Source organism: Lepidochelys olivacea (genome assembly GCF_965140295.1).
Source record: "Lepidochelys olivacea isolate rLepOli2 genome assembly, chromosome: 3".
Classification (NCBI taxonomy): Eukaryota; Metazoa; Chordata; order Testudines; family Cheloniidae; genus Lepidochelys; species Lepidochelys olivacea.
Window position 1 is genome coordinate 165,953,941 of NC_140413.1, and position 18,716 is coordinate 165,972,656.

The 18,716-nt window shown below is 38.9% G+C and overlaps 1 protein-coding gene across 2 annotated transcripts in view; it reads right to left on the bottom strand.

The window, feature by feature from the left end:
• KCNK2 (potassium two pore domain channel subfamily K member 2) overlaps positions 1-18,716 on the bottom strand; it is a 211,503-nt gene that overhangs the window by 103,428 nt on the left and 89,359 nt on the right. For both annotated transcript variants that reach the window (XM_084623765.1, XM_084623766.1), the window contains one exon: positions 10,075-10,189. In XM_084623765.1, coding sequence (XP_084479891.1) covers positions 10,075-10,189 — 115 coding nt within the window. The remainder of the gene's footprint in view (positions 1-10,074; positions 10,190-18,716) is intronic.

The window sequence follows — 18,716 nt, forward strand, 5'->3', positions numbered from 1 at the left end:
TCCAAGGATGGGGCATGCTCAGTACAGATGGAATCTTTGAGGAATTTAACTGCCAAACTCTCACAAGTCTCTTAACATGTGCAAACTGAGATTTTTTTTCAAACTTACAATTTGGTCAAATTTGGGTGGTTTTTATAGGAACACCAAAAGGCATTTCATAGAATCATAGAAGATTAGATTTGGAAGAGACCTCAGAAGGTCATCTAGTCCAACCCCCTGCTCAAAGCAGGACCAACCCCAACTAAATCATCCCAGCCAGGGCTTTGTCAAGCCGGGCCTTAAAAACCTCCTAGGATGGAGATTCCACCGCCTCCTTAGGTAACCCATTCCAGTGCTTCACCACCCTCCTAGTGAAATAATTTTTCCTAATAGCTAACTTAGACTCCCACACTGCAACTTGAGACCATTGCTCCTTGTTCTGTCATCTATCACCACTGAGAACAGCCGAGCTCCATCCTCTTTGGAACCCCCCTTCAGGTAGCTGAAGTCTGCTATCAAATCCCCCCTCACTCTTCTTTTCTGCAGACTAAATAAGCCCAGTTCCCTCAGCCTCTCCTCATAAGTCATGTGCCCCAGCCCCCTAATCATTTTCGTTGCCCTCCGCTGGACTCTCTCCAATTTGTCCACATCCTGTCTGTAGTGGGGGGCCCAAAACTGGACGCCATACTCCAGATGTGGCCTCACCAGTGCTGAATAGAGGGGAATAATCACTTCCCTTGATCTGCTGGCAACGCTCCTACTAATGCAGCCCAATATGCTGTTAGCCTTCTTGGCAACATAAGCACACTGTTGACTCATATCCAGCTTCTTGTCCACTATAATCCCCAGGTCCTTTTCTGGAGAACTGCCACTTAGCCAGTCGGTCCCCAGCCTGTAGCAGTGCACTTGTCTTTGTTGAACCTCATCAGATTTCTTTTGGCCCAATCCTCCAATTTGTCTAGGTCACTCTGGACCCTATCCCTACCTTCCAGCATATCTACTTCTCCCCCCAGCTTAGTATCATTTGCAAACTTGCTGAGGGTGCAATCCATCCTATCATCTAGATCATTAATGAAGATGTTGAACAAAACCAGCCCCCCGATTAACCCCTGAGGCACTCCACTTGATACCGGCTGCCAACTAGACATCAAGCCATTGATCACTACCTGTTGAGCCCAAAAATCTAGCCAGATTTCTATCCACCTTATAGTCCATTCATCCAATCCATACTTCTTTAACTTGCTGGCAAGAATACTGTGGGAGACTATATCAAAAGCTTTGCTAAAGTCAAGGTATATCACGTCCACTACTTTCCCCATATCCACAGATCCAGTTATCTCATCATAGAAGGCAATCAGGTTGGTCAGGCATGACTTGCCCTTGGTGAATCCATGTTGACTTTTCCTGATCACCTTCCTCTCCTCCAAGTTCTTCAAAATGGATTCCTTGTCCCTAGCAACACAGTCCCCTCCTCTGCCAAATTTCAATTCTCTACTCTCAAGTATGAAGGTGCTAGAGCTTTTCCTTGAATTAATTATAAGGTTTTTTTTTAACATGGGCATAACAATTTATTTTTCTGTAATCTTATTTTTAGAAATGGCTGAACGATTTCTGCTGAAACTTTTCAAAAATACTCATCCCAAAACTAACACCCAGCATGGAAAATTTCAGCCAAAATGGTTAAAGTTGGGTTAAGTTATAAGCGACCATAAATACCATCTTATAATGGGAAATGTTGGGCACCCTAAGTATAGACGACACTACCAGCTCCCTTTACAATTCAACAGAATAGAAGCAGAGATCTAACAGACATATAAAAATGAGAATGGAGAAGATAGTATCTACAAAGCTATTGAAGACAATGTTTTATACAAGAACTGGGGTGAGTGGATGGGAAGGCATGCAAGAAATTAAACTGAAGAAAAAACTGTGTGCTAAAGGCATGTAGATGTGATTTCTTTAAACAAAATAGTTCTTTATGTTAGAATCATATATTTTTGAAGATAGAAAAAATACACTGCTAAAGAGCAGAAATGAGGTGTGGGGAGTGGATTGTGTGCAAAGTAAGAGGCGGAGGGCCACTCTAGTTCCGGCTCCTAAAACCCCTCATCCCCTAGCAACCACCTATGAAATGTCTGTCATCACCACATATTCATAACACCATTTGCTTCTCTGCCACCTTCTGCCTGCACCACCCCGATGAGTATTTGCAACAGGTTACTCTCCCCTTCCACACAGAAACATATCCCTGTCTGAAGCTCCATGACTTCTACTTAACCCTTTGCATTTCCAAGCCAGTAATAGAGGGAAGGTTCACTGCTGTGGCTTGATGGTGCCTTAACTGGAACCCTTGATAGAAAACTGAGGAAGGTTCTCTGGCTGGCAAAATCCCATCGGTCACATACTGCAAAGGTCACAATGCAGAAAAATTTAAATAACTTGAGGAAGAGCCAGAGAAGAATTTGACTATAAATCCACTGACATCAAGAGATTTACAAGGGGGATGAACTAGGCTTATGATGTGGCATATGTTAATTCAAAGTAGACAAGCCTAAAGAGTGTTCTTGGCATTTTTCCATTTTAAAAGTCCCTGAGTTCCTCATCAGCAGAAATTTTCAGACACACAAAGATAGGTAGTAGAGTGTTTTTCTGATAACATCTCATACAGTCCTAATCATATTCAGATTTCCCTTTGCAATTGAGTCTGGTAAGGTGAAGTTCACAGCTGTATAGAATCTACATTTGTTTGCGTCTTTATTTTAAGAAATATCTATATACCAATTCCTTGTATGAAGTTAATTAGGCTCACACTTGGTGCTTTCTGACAGTAGGTTATTGCAACATCCTATTAATCTTTGACAGCCAGTTTCTGTAGCACTCAAGTAGAGGAATGCCCCAGAGGAATTTGCATCAGCAAAATTTAGTGCATTTATTCTAGGTTTGTTCAAGTGATAGCCTTGTATTGCAAAAGTCTGAACTATGCCAAGATGGAACAGAACATTTCTTGGCCAACTATTTTATATATTCTTGATCATTATGAAGTCTTAGCATGTATAACCAGGTAAACCAATACCAGCACTCCTTTGAAATGTAACATTTATACTGATCCTTGACAGCTCACTCACATGTTTATGGGAACAATATAAATGACCCCTCGTTCCAGGGCTTGTTCTAAATTGTGTGGATGTTTGGAGGGGAGATAAGTGTGGGTGGGAAGATGTTACTTCGTCTGTTTCATTTAAATTATATGGTGCCATTAAAAACTACACTGTATGCTTTTGCTGCTGGGTAGCACCAAAAATGAAAAAGAAAATAATTTGATGGAGATGAGTTCATGATACTACCTTGTCCAGCTGAGCCAAGGAGAAAGGTCATTTGCAAACTCAGATGTCTACAATGACTATTTGGCATTATACAATATGTTTGTGCTTTTGGTTACTGAGTTAACACATATTCCTTACAGCTGCAGTGAAAGTCTGCTAGCAAGGACAGTTAGCAGGACCATTTTATAACTGAGTCAAATCAATAAACTACACAACAAGAGTTGTTTAAAAAGTGCTGATTTCACAAAAAATACAATCATCCACAGAGTTACATTCTTCCACAGAGCTACATGCAACAGTCTTCATGATGAAGTTGTATTTGAACATATGTAGACCAGACATCTGATTACAAATGTGAAATTACAAAATTTAATTTTGTCTGCCAAATGCTAGTTCAGATCTGTAGACTAATGTGATCCGCCTTCTAGAATGCCAACAATTGTTTGCTATTTGCAATTGTTTCCTAAAACAGAAATAAAAAAAAAATCTCTGCATTTTATTTCAGGAAAATATGCATATTTCTTTATGCTTTATGATAACACTTGATATCTGTAATAAGAGTCTAGGGATTTGGAGCCAAAAAGCATGAGCATCTTAGTATTACAGTGTATTGGAAATTTAAGTTAATTATTGTCATGGATGGTATCAGTGCAAACTTTGGTGGCTTCAGGCACGGGATATGCATTTTCACCCAAGACATCAAGTTTCAGGTGCACATAATAACTCTGGATGGCAAGCCAGCCAGAACCCAAGTTGATGAGAAATGTAGAGGCTGGTGAAAAGAGAGTGAAAAGAAGACTGAGAGAATAAGGGAGAGAAAGAAATGGAACAATCTGCTTTGTTGACTTGGTTATAGAGGTTGCCAAGAAAATTCTTTGGCTGGGGCACCAATACACCTAAAAAGTATACTCCAGAGCTCAGTAGTTACCTGTGAAGCTCTGTGGAACCGTTAGATTCTTACATATGTGAGGACCTAAAAATAGGTGTGCAATGCAGCTGCAGCCAGTCCTTGAGACACCAGAGTCTACCCCACAACTGCTGTGTAAAATGTTACATTCTCTGGTGGTTTAAAAAATTACAGCTATTAAATATTATTCCTGTTGTTTGTGTAATTCTGATGCTTCAAGAAGTCATTGTCGACAGACTGGGGAAAAGGCGGCATTATTACAGCTGGCTGTGGTGGAGCTGGGATATTTGTTGGAGTCTACGGGCATTTTTTCATTATGAACGTTGTTACTGATGGATTTGTGTGATGAGAAAGCTGCCATAGGGAAAAAAGCCAAGTGAGCTCAAGGGACTGCAGAGGGTCTTGAAACTTTCACCTAACATGTTTCTTTTTACTTTTCTATATGTAGGTCTGACACTGGACTTCTGGAGAGAGAGTTCCCCTTTCCTCACCTGGTATCTAGTAGTGAATTTTCCTAGGATCTAAAATGTAAGGGTGCTTCTCATGGAGACAGGCCTATTAGTTCTTCTCCTTCCAGCTTCCTACCAAGAGCAGGCAAAACTGAATGTGCACAGGCAACAAGGATTGTCCAGAGCAGAAAGTAATGGTGAAAAAGCATTTTTCCGCCCTATCTGCAGCGCTACCTCAAGTTTGGTGTATTTCTTAACTTATTTTGTACAAAGGTCCTGGATCAAGAATGCCTTAATAGCATAGCTATAATGGGGAAAAGGAAGATACCTTATATTTTTCGTCATCCATAGTTCCCCAGGGAACTATGGTTAAACATGTGATCCAACCACCCTTTTTGATATGTCCCTCTATTGCTTACCTCTTTGCGAAGAGGTAACAGAGGGACATAGTTTCTATATGAAACTGAACAGGGAGAAATGAGTTCCAGGCAGCCATCATCTATTCTGTGTATATATCCCGAGTGGCCTTATTGTTTCCTATTTCTTTGCCATACCTGTAACAAAATCTTGCCCCCAGCAAGCACGGACCACCAGTGTTAGACTCTGAGGTCCCTTCTTGGGCCAGGATCTCACATTGCTGAACAAAGCTAAGACCAGTTCCTTCTGACATACTTCTCTCTACTTGCCACTACTCATACATTCCCTCTACTTGCCACTGAACATCAGCCATCTCTCAGCCATGCCCTCCCTGGCTCCTTTATGGTCCATTCTTGCTGGCTGACACGCTCAATTTTCACCCTCATCTCCCTCAGCAGCTGAGATTACAACTATCGGCTGGCTTTGCACTAGGGATTTCTGCACCCTTCACCTTTCTGCTGTTGGCAATAGGACCCTTCACTCACCAGCCTTGGGTGATGCTGAGCTGTTATCAAAGAGCTGTGTTTCCCCCAATGAGACTCCACCAGCCCCTGCCACACTGCTGTTGCAGTCAGACACAACCAACATAAAGGGTTCCTACATTCAAAATCTTGCTCTGCTCAAAGGGATACAGCAGAGACCACACGGGGCCATGGCATCTGCACCATCCTGCTCCTCTTCTCACACTTTTTTACAAGGCAAAGTCACCTATTTTTTTTAAAAAAACCCTAAAATTGAAATGTAATTAAAATTAAAAGTGTTAAACCCTGATCCTTCAAATAAATACTGGTGTGTTATCTTTGCTTTTTGTTTACTGGTTACTAATTCAGTAATTTTGGATACCCCAGTAAGAGAGCCATTAGTGAGATTTCGCTGCTGCTGCTTTCTTCTCCTCTCAGTCCAACCTCTCTCACCTAACTGCATACCTCAAATGAGAATTTCAAGTAATCACTAGCTTGACTTCTGGGTTTGAAAAAACTATCGCCCCAGGAACCCAGCTGCAAGGCACAGAGCTATAATGAATGCTGATAGCTTGTGCTTGCTTTGCCCACATCTTTCTGGGTTTGAGTGAATCTGAAACTGCAGATGAAATTCAAAGAATGTGAAACCATATGCATCAACAGCATCTAGAAAGTCTGTCAAAATCGGCATGGTTTGAACAGCTCTATCTACCTATGTACTCATGTTGCTCCATCACTACAGTATTTGAATTTACCCAATTGAAAACTTTTTTCCCCTTTAGTCCCTCTGCTTGTGTGGCAGAGAAAAAGGTTCAAACACCATGATGAATCCCTAATTATAGGTTTGTCAATCCCTCCAGGTAAGTGGTAGCCAGTCTACTTGACAGTGATGGATAAATATATAACAGGAATTGTATTCCTGGGAGAAGATTAAAACAAAAGTTCTATAGAGGCAAACCTTTCAGTTGCCTTAAGAATTCTGAGATGCCTAGATGCTACAGTGATGACTGTGGTAGAAATGATTCGATAAAGATCTATATAGATGAGCAATTAAGAAAATCAAGGAATGTGCTATCAGCTGTTACACTTAATAGCTATAATTTTCTGTAAATGGTAGTAATACCTTTTTCATGTATTCAAGTACATGGCTGAGGTATTGCTTGTTATTAAAGAATGAACAAATATAAGAAAATAATTATAAAGTTCCCTCTGGAATTCTGCATAGACTATCTGTAATGTTTGGTTGAGTCACCTGAAAACTCTTTGGGGATGTCCATGGCCTGCATTTTCAGTCTCATGAGCATTTAAAATATCAAGTTTGGTAACTGCCATCTGTCCCAAAATTGGCAGGAATGCCTCAGTTTCATCAAGTGATACTGAGTCCTGATATTACGGAGCCTGAAATACATTTAGGACAGAAATTCCTAAATGTATTTCAGGCTCTGTAATATCAGGACTTAGTATCACTTGATGACACGTCATCATGCTATAAGCAGTCAAATCACACACTGAGAATACTTTTTTTTTGCAGGACCAACAAAACTGCAGCAAAAAATGACACTAGTTCTGATTTCATCACTTCTCTCAGGGTTTTCATGGCAGCCAAATTTCCAGCACATCACAAGCCCTCTGCACCATCATCAATTTGCATCCCTTGCCTTGTCTACACTACTGGGATAAGTTGACCTAAGTTACGCTGCTCCAGCTACATGAACAATGTAGCTGGAGTTGACATAGCTTAGGTTGATTTACTGCGGTGTCTACACTGTGCTGCATCAACAGGAGACACTCTCCCGTTGACTTACCTTACTCCTCTCGTTCCAGTGGAGTACCGGAGTCAACCAGAGAGCACTCTGCCATCAATTTAGTGGGTCTTCATTAGACCTGCTAAATCAACCCCCCACTGCATCAACTGCAGCAGTGTCAATCCCCACAGTGTCAATCCTCTGTGTCACGATGAGATGATGCGGTGTCAAATATGTTACAATGTAAAGCCATGACTTTGGGAGGGGGTAACCAGCACATTTCAGAAGTGAGGATCATTTCTATTGCCTAATTCAGTTTAGTATGTAGTTTATTAATCTAGGAAGGATTAGAAAACAAAAGAACAAACAGTTCTTAATGTAGTGCCTGTATTACTTAGAAACAAATATAAGCTCTTGCGCAGGACAAGAGCTGGTCAGGAATTTTCCATCAGTGGAAAATGCAGTTTCTGCACATTTGAAATTTCTGAAGGATTATTTTGATTTTGCCAAAATGTTTTGATTTTCTGTTAGGAAAAGTGATACAAAATGTTTAATTTGGGGTCATTTCAACCCAAATCTAATTATTTTGGCTTATTGAACTGATCCAAAATGTTGCACTTGAAGTTAGTTCAGCATTAAACTGCATTTTCCTGTTGTGGCACATTGCCTCATGGGAGATATAATTCTGAGACCTAATACCCCCATTCTTTTCTATGGACCAGGCTTGCTGTCCAGAGTACTTCTCCTCTGTGCCTAAGCAGGATGGTACATTAAGGAAGTCATGTGGCTGCTTGAAAGGTCACCTGGCCTGAGAGTATATGGCCCTAGGAAAGAATTGGGGCATGGAACCTGAATTACAACTTCTATGTGCCACCATAGAGGAATGCAGTTTATTATAGAATTGACTCTAGATGAAACATTTTGGGACAGTTCAACAAACTGAAACAAAGCACATTTAGTTTCAGAAAAACCAAAATATTTTGTTTTGATAGCAAATGCCAAAATGAAATATTTCACCATTTCCAAATCTTTTATTTTAAATGTGTCATTCCACAAAAGTTTTTGATATTTCAATTCTTTGTCCTGATTTGGGTCACAAACAAACGGTTGAAATATCAGAATGTCCTGCAGGAAGGATATTTCGATTTCTCTCAGTTCTATTCAGGACTGTGCATGCCGGTTTATTTGGAACTAAATGCCTTATTTCTTCCTATTGTTTAAAATATTCAAAATAATAGGAAGAAATGAGGAATTTAGAAACAAAACCATAATGAACTAGAATAAGTTCTTGACCAATTCTAATACATATTACATCATTAAAGTGAGATTAATTTGAGGCAAAAAAGCCTATTGATATTAGATAAAGAAGGATGACTCAAGCCAATATCATAGCCTTGCTTCTGAATTCCCTTGATTTTGTTGGTATGCATTAGATTGACATTTATATTTTGATCATTTATTTTATGTTTCACTATAGGTGAAATCCTGGACTCATTGAAGAGAATATGAATTTTGCCATTGACTTCAATGGGCCAGGATTTCATTCTATATGCTGATTGTTTTGGTTGTTTATGACTTGCCAAAACATTACATACATACACATACATTATTATATAAATGCACATACACACACTCATGTATATGCACGGATATAAACTTACAGATAATAAATAGAGTATAAAATGCACCTATATAAAAAAGGAACTCAAGTCACCATATTAAACACAATTGAAGAGAGCATCCTTTTCCTGGAAGAAATGTATGTAAAGATTACATTACAATAAAAATGTTAACAGTGCTAAAATGATCTGCATAATTGCCTACATGCTGCATTTATAATTTTTTTTTAAATTAATAAATATTTTAGGGGTGCCAATTCTATCCCCTACGGACTTATCCCATAATTTAAAATATACAGGAGAACAAAAAGGACTGCCCATACATAAATTAATATCTAGGCTATAAGGAAGCTGCATTGTCTTGAGGTCAGAACAAAGGACTTAAAAAGTCAAATATTGTTTTTATTTACACCTGCACAGCAGAGCAATGGCTCTTAAGAGTTTGAAAGAGTCTAGGATGCCAACTGCTGAATAAGCATGTGACCACAGACAAATCATCTGGAAGCTCTGAGCTTCACTGACCCCAACAGGAACTTGCTGAAAAGCAAACCAAGCTGTTGCATGCTAGTCAGACTATCAAAACCATTTTTATAATGGACTTAGGGCTTGTCTTCACTACGGGGGTAAGTCAACCTAAGTTACGCTACTCCAGCTATGTGAATAACATAGCTGCAGTTGACGTAGCTTAGGTTGACTTACCCAGGTTTCTTCACTGCGCTGCATTGATGGGAGATGCTCTCCGGTGTACTTCCCTTACTATTCTTGGAGAGCTGGAGTACCAGGGTCAACCGGAGAGCACTCTGCCATTGATTTAGCGGTCTGCTACATCGACTGCAGCAGTGTCAATCTCCCCGTAGTGAAGACCAGCCCTTAGTAAGGTTAAATTGAATCCCTAGAGATTTTTCATCTCTCTTGGAATTTATAAAGGACAACAATAAAAATGCTTGATTGTAGAGATTTGCAACTCTGCATGTCTCAATGGCTTAATGCACATATTTGATTTAAAATGTCTAATATTGAGCTATTTTGATAACACAGCTACTAAATTCAAATATACTTTGTCCTCACAAAACTGCCATAGTTACTATTAATCCCCACTGCCACCCACACACACACATATTTAAAATTAAATTACAGCTCATGTACTGTAAAAATATAGTAAGCTGTGTCCTACCTATGGTGGTAATAACAGTGCCAGCGAAGAAGAAGGAACTTCCCAAGTCCCAGTGACTGATTTGAGATGTGTTTCTTAAAGGTATGATTCCTGCATTTATTGCTGACACTACGTGCTGCAAGTTTAAAAAAGATACTTGTCAATATTCATGAAACATAAACAATGATGTTAACATACATTATGCAGTAGATTCACAAAGATAAAGCCACTTATTAGATGTAAACAGCGAAAAAGAGAAAGGCTCATTTTGGTCAGTTGGAGTTTTGCCGTTGACTTTAATGAGGCCAGTATTTAATCCTTAGAGTAAATCTCAAACATAAAGGACCAATTTCTGCAGTCCTTGATGTCTACTGGAATTTTATTGTGTCAGGACTCCACAGTTGGACCTCAAGGCATCGAGCGCTTGATCCAAAGCCCACTGAAGTCAATAATAAGACTCTTATTGACTTCAATGAGTTTTGGATCACCCTAACTAGATGAAACAATTAGAATTAAAAATGTAACCCTTTCTCTGTATGCAGAAAAACACATATTACATGAACACTTTACATTTAGTTTCCCAACTACTGTTCACATTGACTCCATGGAACTATCTGCAAGTAAGGAAAGCAAGATTCGGTCCATAGTTTTAAAAAACAGAGCCACATCATCCCATCAGTTGTTAAGGAGAGATTCCCACTTATATCAGTGGAAAAGTCTGTTTTAAAATGCTGGTAAAATATGTCCCAGAGTAATTTTATGTCAAATAAATTCCAGTTAATTAAGAACATTCACAGAGGATAGAAAATGTAATAATTAAATATCTTTAATTGTATGATAAGGTTATTAAATCTTCAATATGATAACCACAAATTCAGAATTAAATATTATACAATAATTATCCATATAAGTTGACCTCTAGATTTATACTATTATATATGTAATACAGGTAATTACTGAAAATGTATTTCTCAAATACATCAGTTCTGTCAATGGAAATGAATGAGCACAATTATTGTGAAATTTACATTTTCACAAAAAATTCCCAGATCCTGCAGTGTCATCTCACTGAGATTTATCTTATCACAAAGAAGTCCCTGTGTAGCAGTTTCTAGTGCAGACCCATACCAGTATTTATTTTATTTTTAAACACCAAGAAATAATGCTATTTTAAAACTTATTAAACTGTTTTATGAAATATAAATTAAGGGTGTATTCTATAACATTCACTTAAAGCAGAACAAATTTTACAAGTGATCATTATAATGGTAATTGGTGTTTCAAAAACCAACAAACAGTACAATATTGAAGTGAATGTTTTAACTACCCAAGGCCTAAGCACAGGTATTGTGAACTTAGCTATTCCATATACTTATTCTGGAATAGCTCTCCATGTGGACATTCTTCCAGTGACTTTATTCCAGAATAATACAAAGTTAAGTAATTATTCCAGAATAAAATCACTTTTATTCTAACACACACTGGGGAATTATTCTAGAATAGAAAATTAATAAAATTAGAACTATTCTAGAATAGCTATGCCAGTCAATTTCTCTCCATATAGACAAGTCCTCAGAGCCAGCATGTTCAACTTGCTACTTTCAAAGGTCAGTTGCTTAAGTAGTAGCTGTTAGGAAGCCCAGGACTGCAACTATATGTCTTTAAAGGTTTTAATTTTGATTTGCTTTAAAAATAGCCATGGCAGATCTCAAAGGTCTGAAAATTCAGGTGTGTATCCAAAAGTTTGGATGCCTATTCATAACTTAACTCTAGTATGCTTTCCCCATCAGGGTGTTTCATTTCACAAGCACCCGCTCCTGTGAGCAGCTGCATACTGACCGCTCAGACAACAAGACTAGGTGTTTGTAATATGGAGCACCAGGGGGTGAAAGCAGAGCTGCAGGCTTTCTGCGCCCAGCCTCAAGGCAAGGGATCTCTTCCCCCATGCTACTGAAAGACAGGTTGTGTACAGGCACAGCTCTCCTCCCCTCTCACAGCGCCACAGTGAGAAGTCAGGGTGATTGTGGCTACTGCTCTGGGTTGGAGCTGAGATCAGAACTCCAGTGGATTGCAAGGCCACAGCTCTCCCCAACTCTAGATCAGAGAGAAGTGCTTTAACCCCAGTATAGGAACAGGGAATCCCAGGAAACCTTAACCTCCTTTTCCCTCACCTCCCATCCCCCAAAGAGACTAGCATATTTTAAAAGAGGTGACATACTATTATTATTAAATAGTAACACATAGAAATAATAATGTCTAGCTCTTACACAGTGCTTAATTATTAACCCCAATCATCACATTTTTAAAATAAGAAATGGAAGGCCCTTAAATGAAGATAAGGGGCAGGATTGTCTTCTTGCCTAATACTGGTGTAAATCAGAGTTACACTAGTGTAAAAATTGGTGAGAGAGAAGAATCAGGTCCAGTATCTGTAAATTGTATATATGCTTACTGACAGTGTTCAGAAGACATATAAACTACTGTGACTTAATATTATATTTATGGGGTTAGGGCATACATATAGAATCACAGAAATGTAGGGCTGGAAGGGACCTCAAAAGGTCACCTAACTCAGCCCCCTGCACTGAGTAGACCTAGACCGTCCCTGACAGGTGTTTGTCTAACCTATTATTAAAAACCACCAATTACGGGGATTCCACAAGCTCCCTTGGAAGCCTACTGAAGAGCTTAATTACCCTTACAGTTAGAAAGTTTTTCCTAGTATCTAACCTAAATCTCCGTTGCTGCAAACTAATTGTCTTGTCCCACCATTGGAAGACATGGTAAGCAATTTTCACAGTCCTCTTTACATATTTGAAGACTGTTATTAGGTCTCCCCTCAGCCTTCTCTTCTTCAGACTAAACATGCCCAGTTCTTTCAACCTATCCTCATAGGTCATGTTTTCTAAATCTTTTATCGTTTTTGTTGCTGTCCTCTGGACTGTCTCTTGAATTTGTCCATATCTTTCTTACAGTGTGGTGCCAAAAACTGGACGCAGTGCTCCTGCTGAGGCCTCACCAGTGCTAAGTAGAGCAGAACAATTACCTCCCATATCTTACATACAACACTCCTACGAATACATTCCAGAATGACATTTGCCTTTTTTGCAAGATCATGCTATTGATTCACATTCAATTTGTGGTCCACCATAACCCCCAGATTCTTTTCTGCAGTACTACTGCCTAGCCAGTTATTTCCTATTTTGAAGTTGTGCATTTGATTTTTCCTTCCTCAGTGAAGTACTTTGCACTTGTCTTTATTGAATTTCAACTTATTGATCTCAGACCAATTCTCCAGTTTATCAAGATCATTTTGAATTTTAATTCTGTCCTCCAAAGTGCTTGCAACCCCTCCCAAGTTGGTGTCATTCACAAATTTTATAAGCATATTCTCTACTCCAACATCCAAGTCATTAATGAAAATGACTGTGGGACTTCACTTGATGTGTCCTCCAAGTCTGACACTGAACCATTGATAACTACTCTTTGAGGAGAGTTTTTCAACCAGTTGTGCACCCACCTTATAGTAATTTCATCTAGCCTATATTTCGTTAGTTTGCTTTTGAGAATGTCATGTGGGAATCTCATCAACAGAACTTGGTCCAATAACAGACATTACCTCACCCACCTTGTCTCTCTAATATCCTGGGATTGACACGGGTACAACTACACTACATATGTGGAACTGTGTCAAACCTTTCTAAAGTCAAGCTATAATATGTCTACTGCTTCCCCCTGTCCACTAAGCCAGTTACCCTGTCAAACAAGGAAATTAGATTGGTTTGGAATTATTTGTTCTGAACAAATGCATGTTGACTATTACTTATCACCTTATTATCCTCTAGATACTTACAAACTGACTGTTTAGCAATTTGTTCCAGTCTCTCTCTAGGTAGCAAAGTTAGGCGGATTGGTCTATAATTCCCCAGGTCCACCTTTTTTGTCCCTTTTTAAAATAGCTATAGTTCAGATTGTAAATATATCGAGTAAACAAAATTCAGAATTCACTGTTGGATTGAATCTGGACAACACGGCCTTGTGTACATTAGCACATTCTACATCAGTTAACAGTAATGAGTGAACCTGGTATTGATCACTGTTTAAATGTTAGTGTAAAAAGACAAACTATTTTAAGCAACATGCCAAAAAGATCTGTTATACTAATTTAGTTATGCAATAATAGTACTATACAAATAGTCCTTTTGCTCTTGGAAATTTTGCTGTACTACATTCAGACCACACTTCGGGGTGCAGCATGGTTTCACTTCAATGTGAAAGGGTTTTGATCATAACATACTTCCTAGTGTGTATGTGATGTGGTAAAGCAGGAGATCAATACACTTTTATGGGACTATCCATGAAGTGTTGTGGTTCTTTCGTATTGCAGTAACACTGTACAGAGCAATGCACATGTTTTTAAGCAGTTTTACCAAGACTGACCTTTCTAATGTGATAGAGGCAAAATGTTTTCTGCACTTTTTACTGTACATCATTCTCTCTTATATATAAGGTCTGTTCATCTGTAAAATATGAGGATACATTAACACTATCAATGTCATACCTATGGTACACTGCAGTTGATGACCACATCAAGAGATCTCTCCCTTGGTCAAAAGGGTACAACTTGAAGATGTTTTTAGTCACAAAGGGACAAGAGATGCCAGTCTCCATTATGCACTTGTTAAATTTTAAAACAAACAGTTTTGTGCTTTCTCCAGTGCTGCCCTTCACGCTTGGAAGGAGCTCTCTGTAAACCTCCGCAAAGCTCCATGATTATCCACCTTCAAATCCCTCCTCAAAACTCTCCTTTGCTGTGATGCCTACAAAAAACCTGACTGTTTTAGGCTGTCGGTATGCAAAGACCACGGCCTGTGATGCAGACCAGTATTGTTTCCTTGTCCTTCCACATCTGTCTGTCTGTCTGTCTGTCTCCAGCTGTCGGACATAAATTGTAAGCTCTTTGGGTCAGGCATCATCGTTTTGTGTTCTGTGTTTGTACACAGTCTAGCACAATGAGGTCCTGGTCCACGACTAAGGCTCCTCAGTGCTACAGTAATATAAATAATAAATAATAATATCTCCAGTTGATATAAATCCACATAGTTCCCTACATTTCAGAACTGGGAATGTGGTTCAAAGCATCCAATATAGTCTTCGACATCTCTCTTTTTAATGTGTCTGCCCTACTGACCACAAAGTTACCTAGAACCATGGTTCCCAAACCTTTTAGTACTTAGAGATATTTTGGCTCCTCAGAACAAAATACAATATTTTTACTGACTCAGGAACCAGATTCAATAGTTCAAGAGACTAGAGTCAAGAGGCACACTAAAGTTTAGACAGTTTTGTGACTTTTTTCAACTATATGATGTATGCTTAATGATAGAAGCCAATCTAATCCAGGTTTTTTCAAACTACAATTTGAAAATATGGATTTGTGGCATGTTTGGACACAGCCTAAGATTTTACCAACAAGGATGGGCCTGGTTCAAACTTCACAGTTGCACAATTGGTTGAATCTCTGATAGCACCAGACATAAGTCAGTTTCCAAGTTTAAGCTATTTCTCTGTTTAATTTTCACAGAAATCATTGCTGAAAATCCAGACTCACAGAAGCAGCATTTTCATAGCTTCATTACTGAGCTCTCTGTATTCTACTCTAACAAAAATCCAGAATTCCTGGTTTGCTCGATTTGAAAACTTGGTCTTCAGTGTATGATTACTTGATAATTCTAAGAGACTTTCTTGAGCCAGGATACTTAATGTTGGAATGGAGTCAACAATTACCGAGAACGGGTTCAGAATCCAATCAGTATCCGGAGATTAATGTTCAACGCCAAGAAAATATTAATCAAAATGGGAATACAAGACAGAAAAATTAGTTAATCTTTGGTCTTTAATGACATTTTGATTACTTTCACTTTGTTCTTTTAAAAAGTCTGATAACATTGGAAACATCTCAATAATTCCCTTTTCAATGTGATATCACCAAAGACAACGTTTCTTCATGAATCCCTTGCTCTTCTCTTTTAAATCTGGTATATTTGTACTTCCACCTTGAAGTGTTAGGTTCAGTGCATTCAATTAGCCAAATACGTCCATTACGTAAATCAAGAAGTCCACATTACATGTGTAATCTGGAAAGTCTGTTTTCCCAAGGGAGAAATCCTCATTTCATTATGCAATTCAAAGAGGGTTGTAACACTTTCCCACAGCCCCACCACCAGACCTCCCTGTGAGTGGGCTCAGAGCTCATCTAGTCACACGGCATACTAAAACAATGTGTGTGTATTGCCTGGGATTGTACAAAATTAACCATTTTAATAACAATTTTAAGGGCCTCATGTACTTCAGGTTGCAACTTTTTTTGATGCCAAAGCTTGGCATTGAATTATGCTGTGTATCCAGACTGCTGCCGATGCCACTTTATTTGTGCTGAACCTCCACTGGTCTTTCTGGTCATAGCTGCTGCCTCGTCAGTGCAAAACCCCACTTATATAGCCCAGTTGAGACTTTCCTCTGCTATGAATTGGATCTTGAATATTTGCTCAGTGGTTGTTTGAGTTGGGATTTCTTCGCAAAATAGAAGTTCTTCAACTATTGGACCAGCTGTGACAAATCTCTCATAACATAGAAGCTTAGCCATATTGGCTATGTGTGTGGATTCATCAAGGTGCAGTGCAAAATATTGACTCTTCTTTCCTTGGTCTATCAGCTTGGTCTATCCTGGACATTTTCTGCAAGGTCATCCATCAGTGCATTGACAGATGGCATTATGTGACATAGGAATGGTTTTCATGGCTGTGAGCTTGCTAATCATAATTCTATACATCTACTATTGCTGGAAGTAGAAGGGTCTTGCTATGATACATGCCTGTTTGCATTCTGCACTTTGCATGGCTACAATATAAGATGCTCCTATGGCTCTGTGAGGAGCAATTGTTTCTTTAGACAGGACTTTTTTTATTCCCAAACAACAGGGGCTCCCCCATGAACCATTTGTGGCTCCCCAAGGGAGCAATGGCTGACAATATGGGAATCACTGACTTAAAATAATAGTATAAAACTTCTGTTGATTTCACTGGGGCCAGAATTTCACCCTTAATATACAAATTGCAAGATATTTATTGCCAATGCCTATTTATCTTTGATTCTGTTTTCCATTTTATTTTGTCAGTCTTCTGCCTTTCCCCTTGACTGCTGCCTTGCTGTAATAACAGTGAAAGCATAGTCATTTCATTTGTCACAAGTTTGGCATGACACTGCCATCTTTACTTACAATTTTTTTTTCCTGTCAACTTTGTCCTTCATTGGCGCAGCCCTACTTATCCCGTGGTGTAATTAAGTCTGTGTATCTCTAGCGGTGCTGTATCACTTTCCTTTAGCCTGAAAAAGTTAGAATCATGGAAATTCTGTATAATCTGTACTTTTATCATCACTGACTCCAATTTATTCCATTCAGCCTCTTGAGATGGTTTACAAGATTTTAACAGGACGGTTCCCGGACTTAACTTTACTACTATAAATTGTAAAATGTGATCAGATTAGTAGACTAAATTATTTTTTCTGTGTTACCATAATTCAAATTCTGACTTAAAACTCACCTCTGCTGCACTGCCTATAAACCACTCAACAGTAGCTAGGCCATTGGTGTGCTGACACTTCCACTTATTGAGCTAGTTAGGATTGTTTCTCTGGTTACCTTATCCCCCTCAATTTATTTGTTTATCCATCTGTTATGGTCTCATCATATGGTGCCGCGAGACTGTAAACTCATTGAGCCAGGGACTCTCTGTTTATTATGTCTGTGTGCAGTGCCTAGCACAATGAGACTGGTTGAAGGCTTCTATGTGCTACCATAATATAAAATAATAAAATAATAATAATTAATAAATACAGTAATAGTATTCAGAATAGTTTGTTCACAACTTACTGTTCTTTAATTCTTTTTTTCATGGTTACATTGTGTTCTATTTCTTGGCAGTAAAGAGAATTGAGGTAAAATTTTCCAAAGTGTCTAAGTGACTTAGGACCCTAACGCCCATTTTCAAAAGCAGTATAACCACCTTAGCAGCCTACGTGAGTTGCCGAGCTCCTAAGTGCCAATATAACTTTTGAAACTGAGACTTAGGCTCCTAAGTCACTGAGGAACTTTTTGAATTTTTGCCTGAAAACTCAGTCTGTAGCTTTTCTACTTGAAATACGAGCGGTGCCAAAAACAAAGCACTGTCAACTTTGAATACTCTTTTAAATTCAGTATCCACTCTGTATCCATCCTTTAGCTATGCAGCCATCTCAAAAGGGTCAATATCCACATACGGAATCTTCCCCAAAGTCATCCACTCCCACAGTGTTACTCCAAATGCCCACACATCACTAGCACTGGAAAATTCATTGTTAACAAAGCTTTGAGGAGCCATCCACCACACTGGCCTGCTTTCATTATCTCCCAGATAATGATAATTCATGGGAAATAGGTCTCGGGATAGCGCATTGTAAGTAATCTTAACCTGAAGTGAATCATCAATGACCCAGTTTCTAGTAGCCAGGTCTTTGTGAGTGACCTCCCTTCTGGCTAAATAGTTCATTCCACGGGCAATATGAGTAGCCATATGAATAAGATCCTGCTGGGAAATTGCCTGAGGAGTGTTGGCCTCTACTAA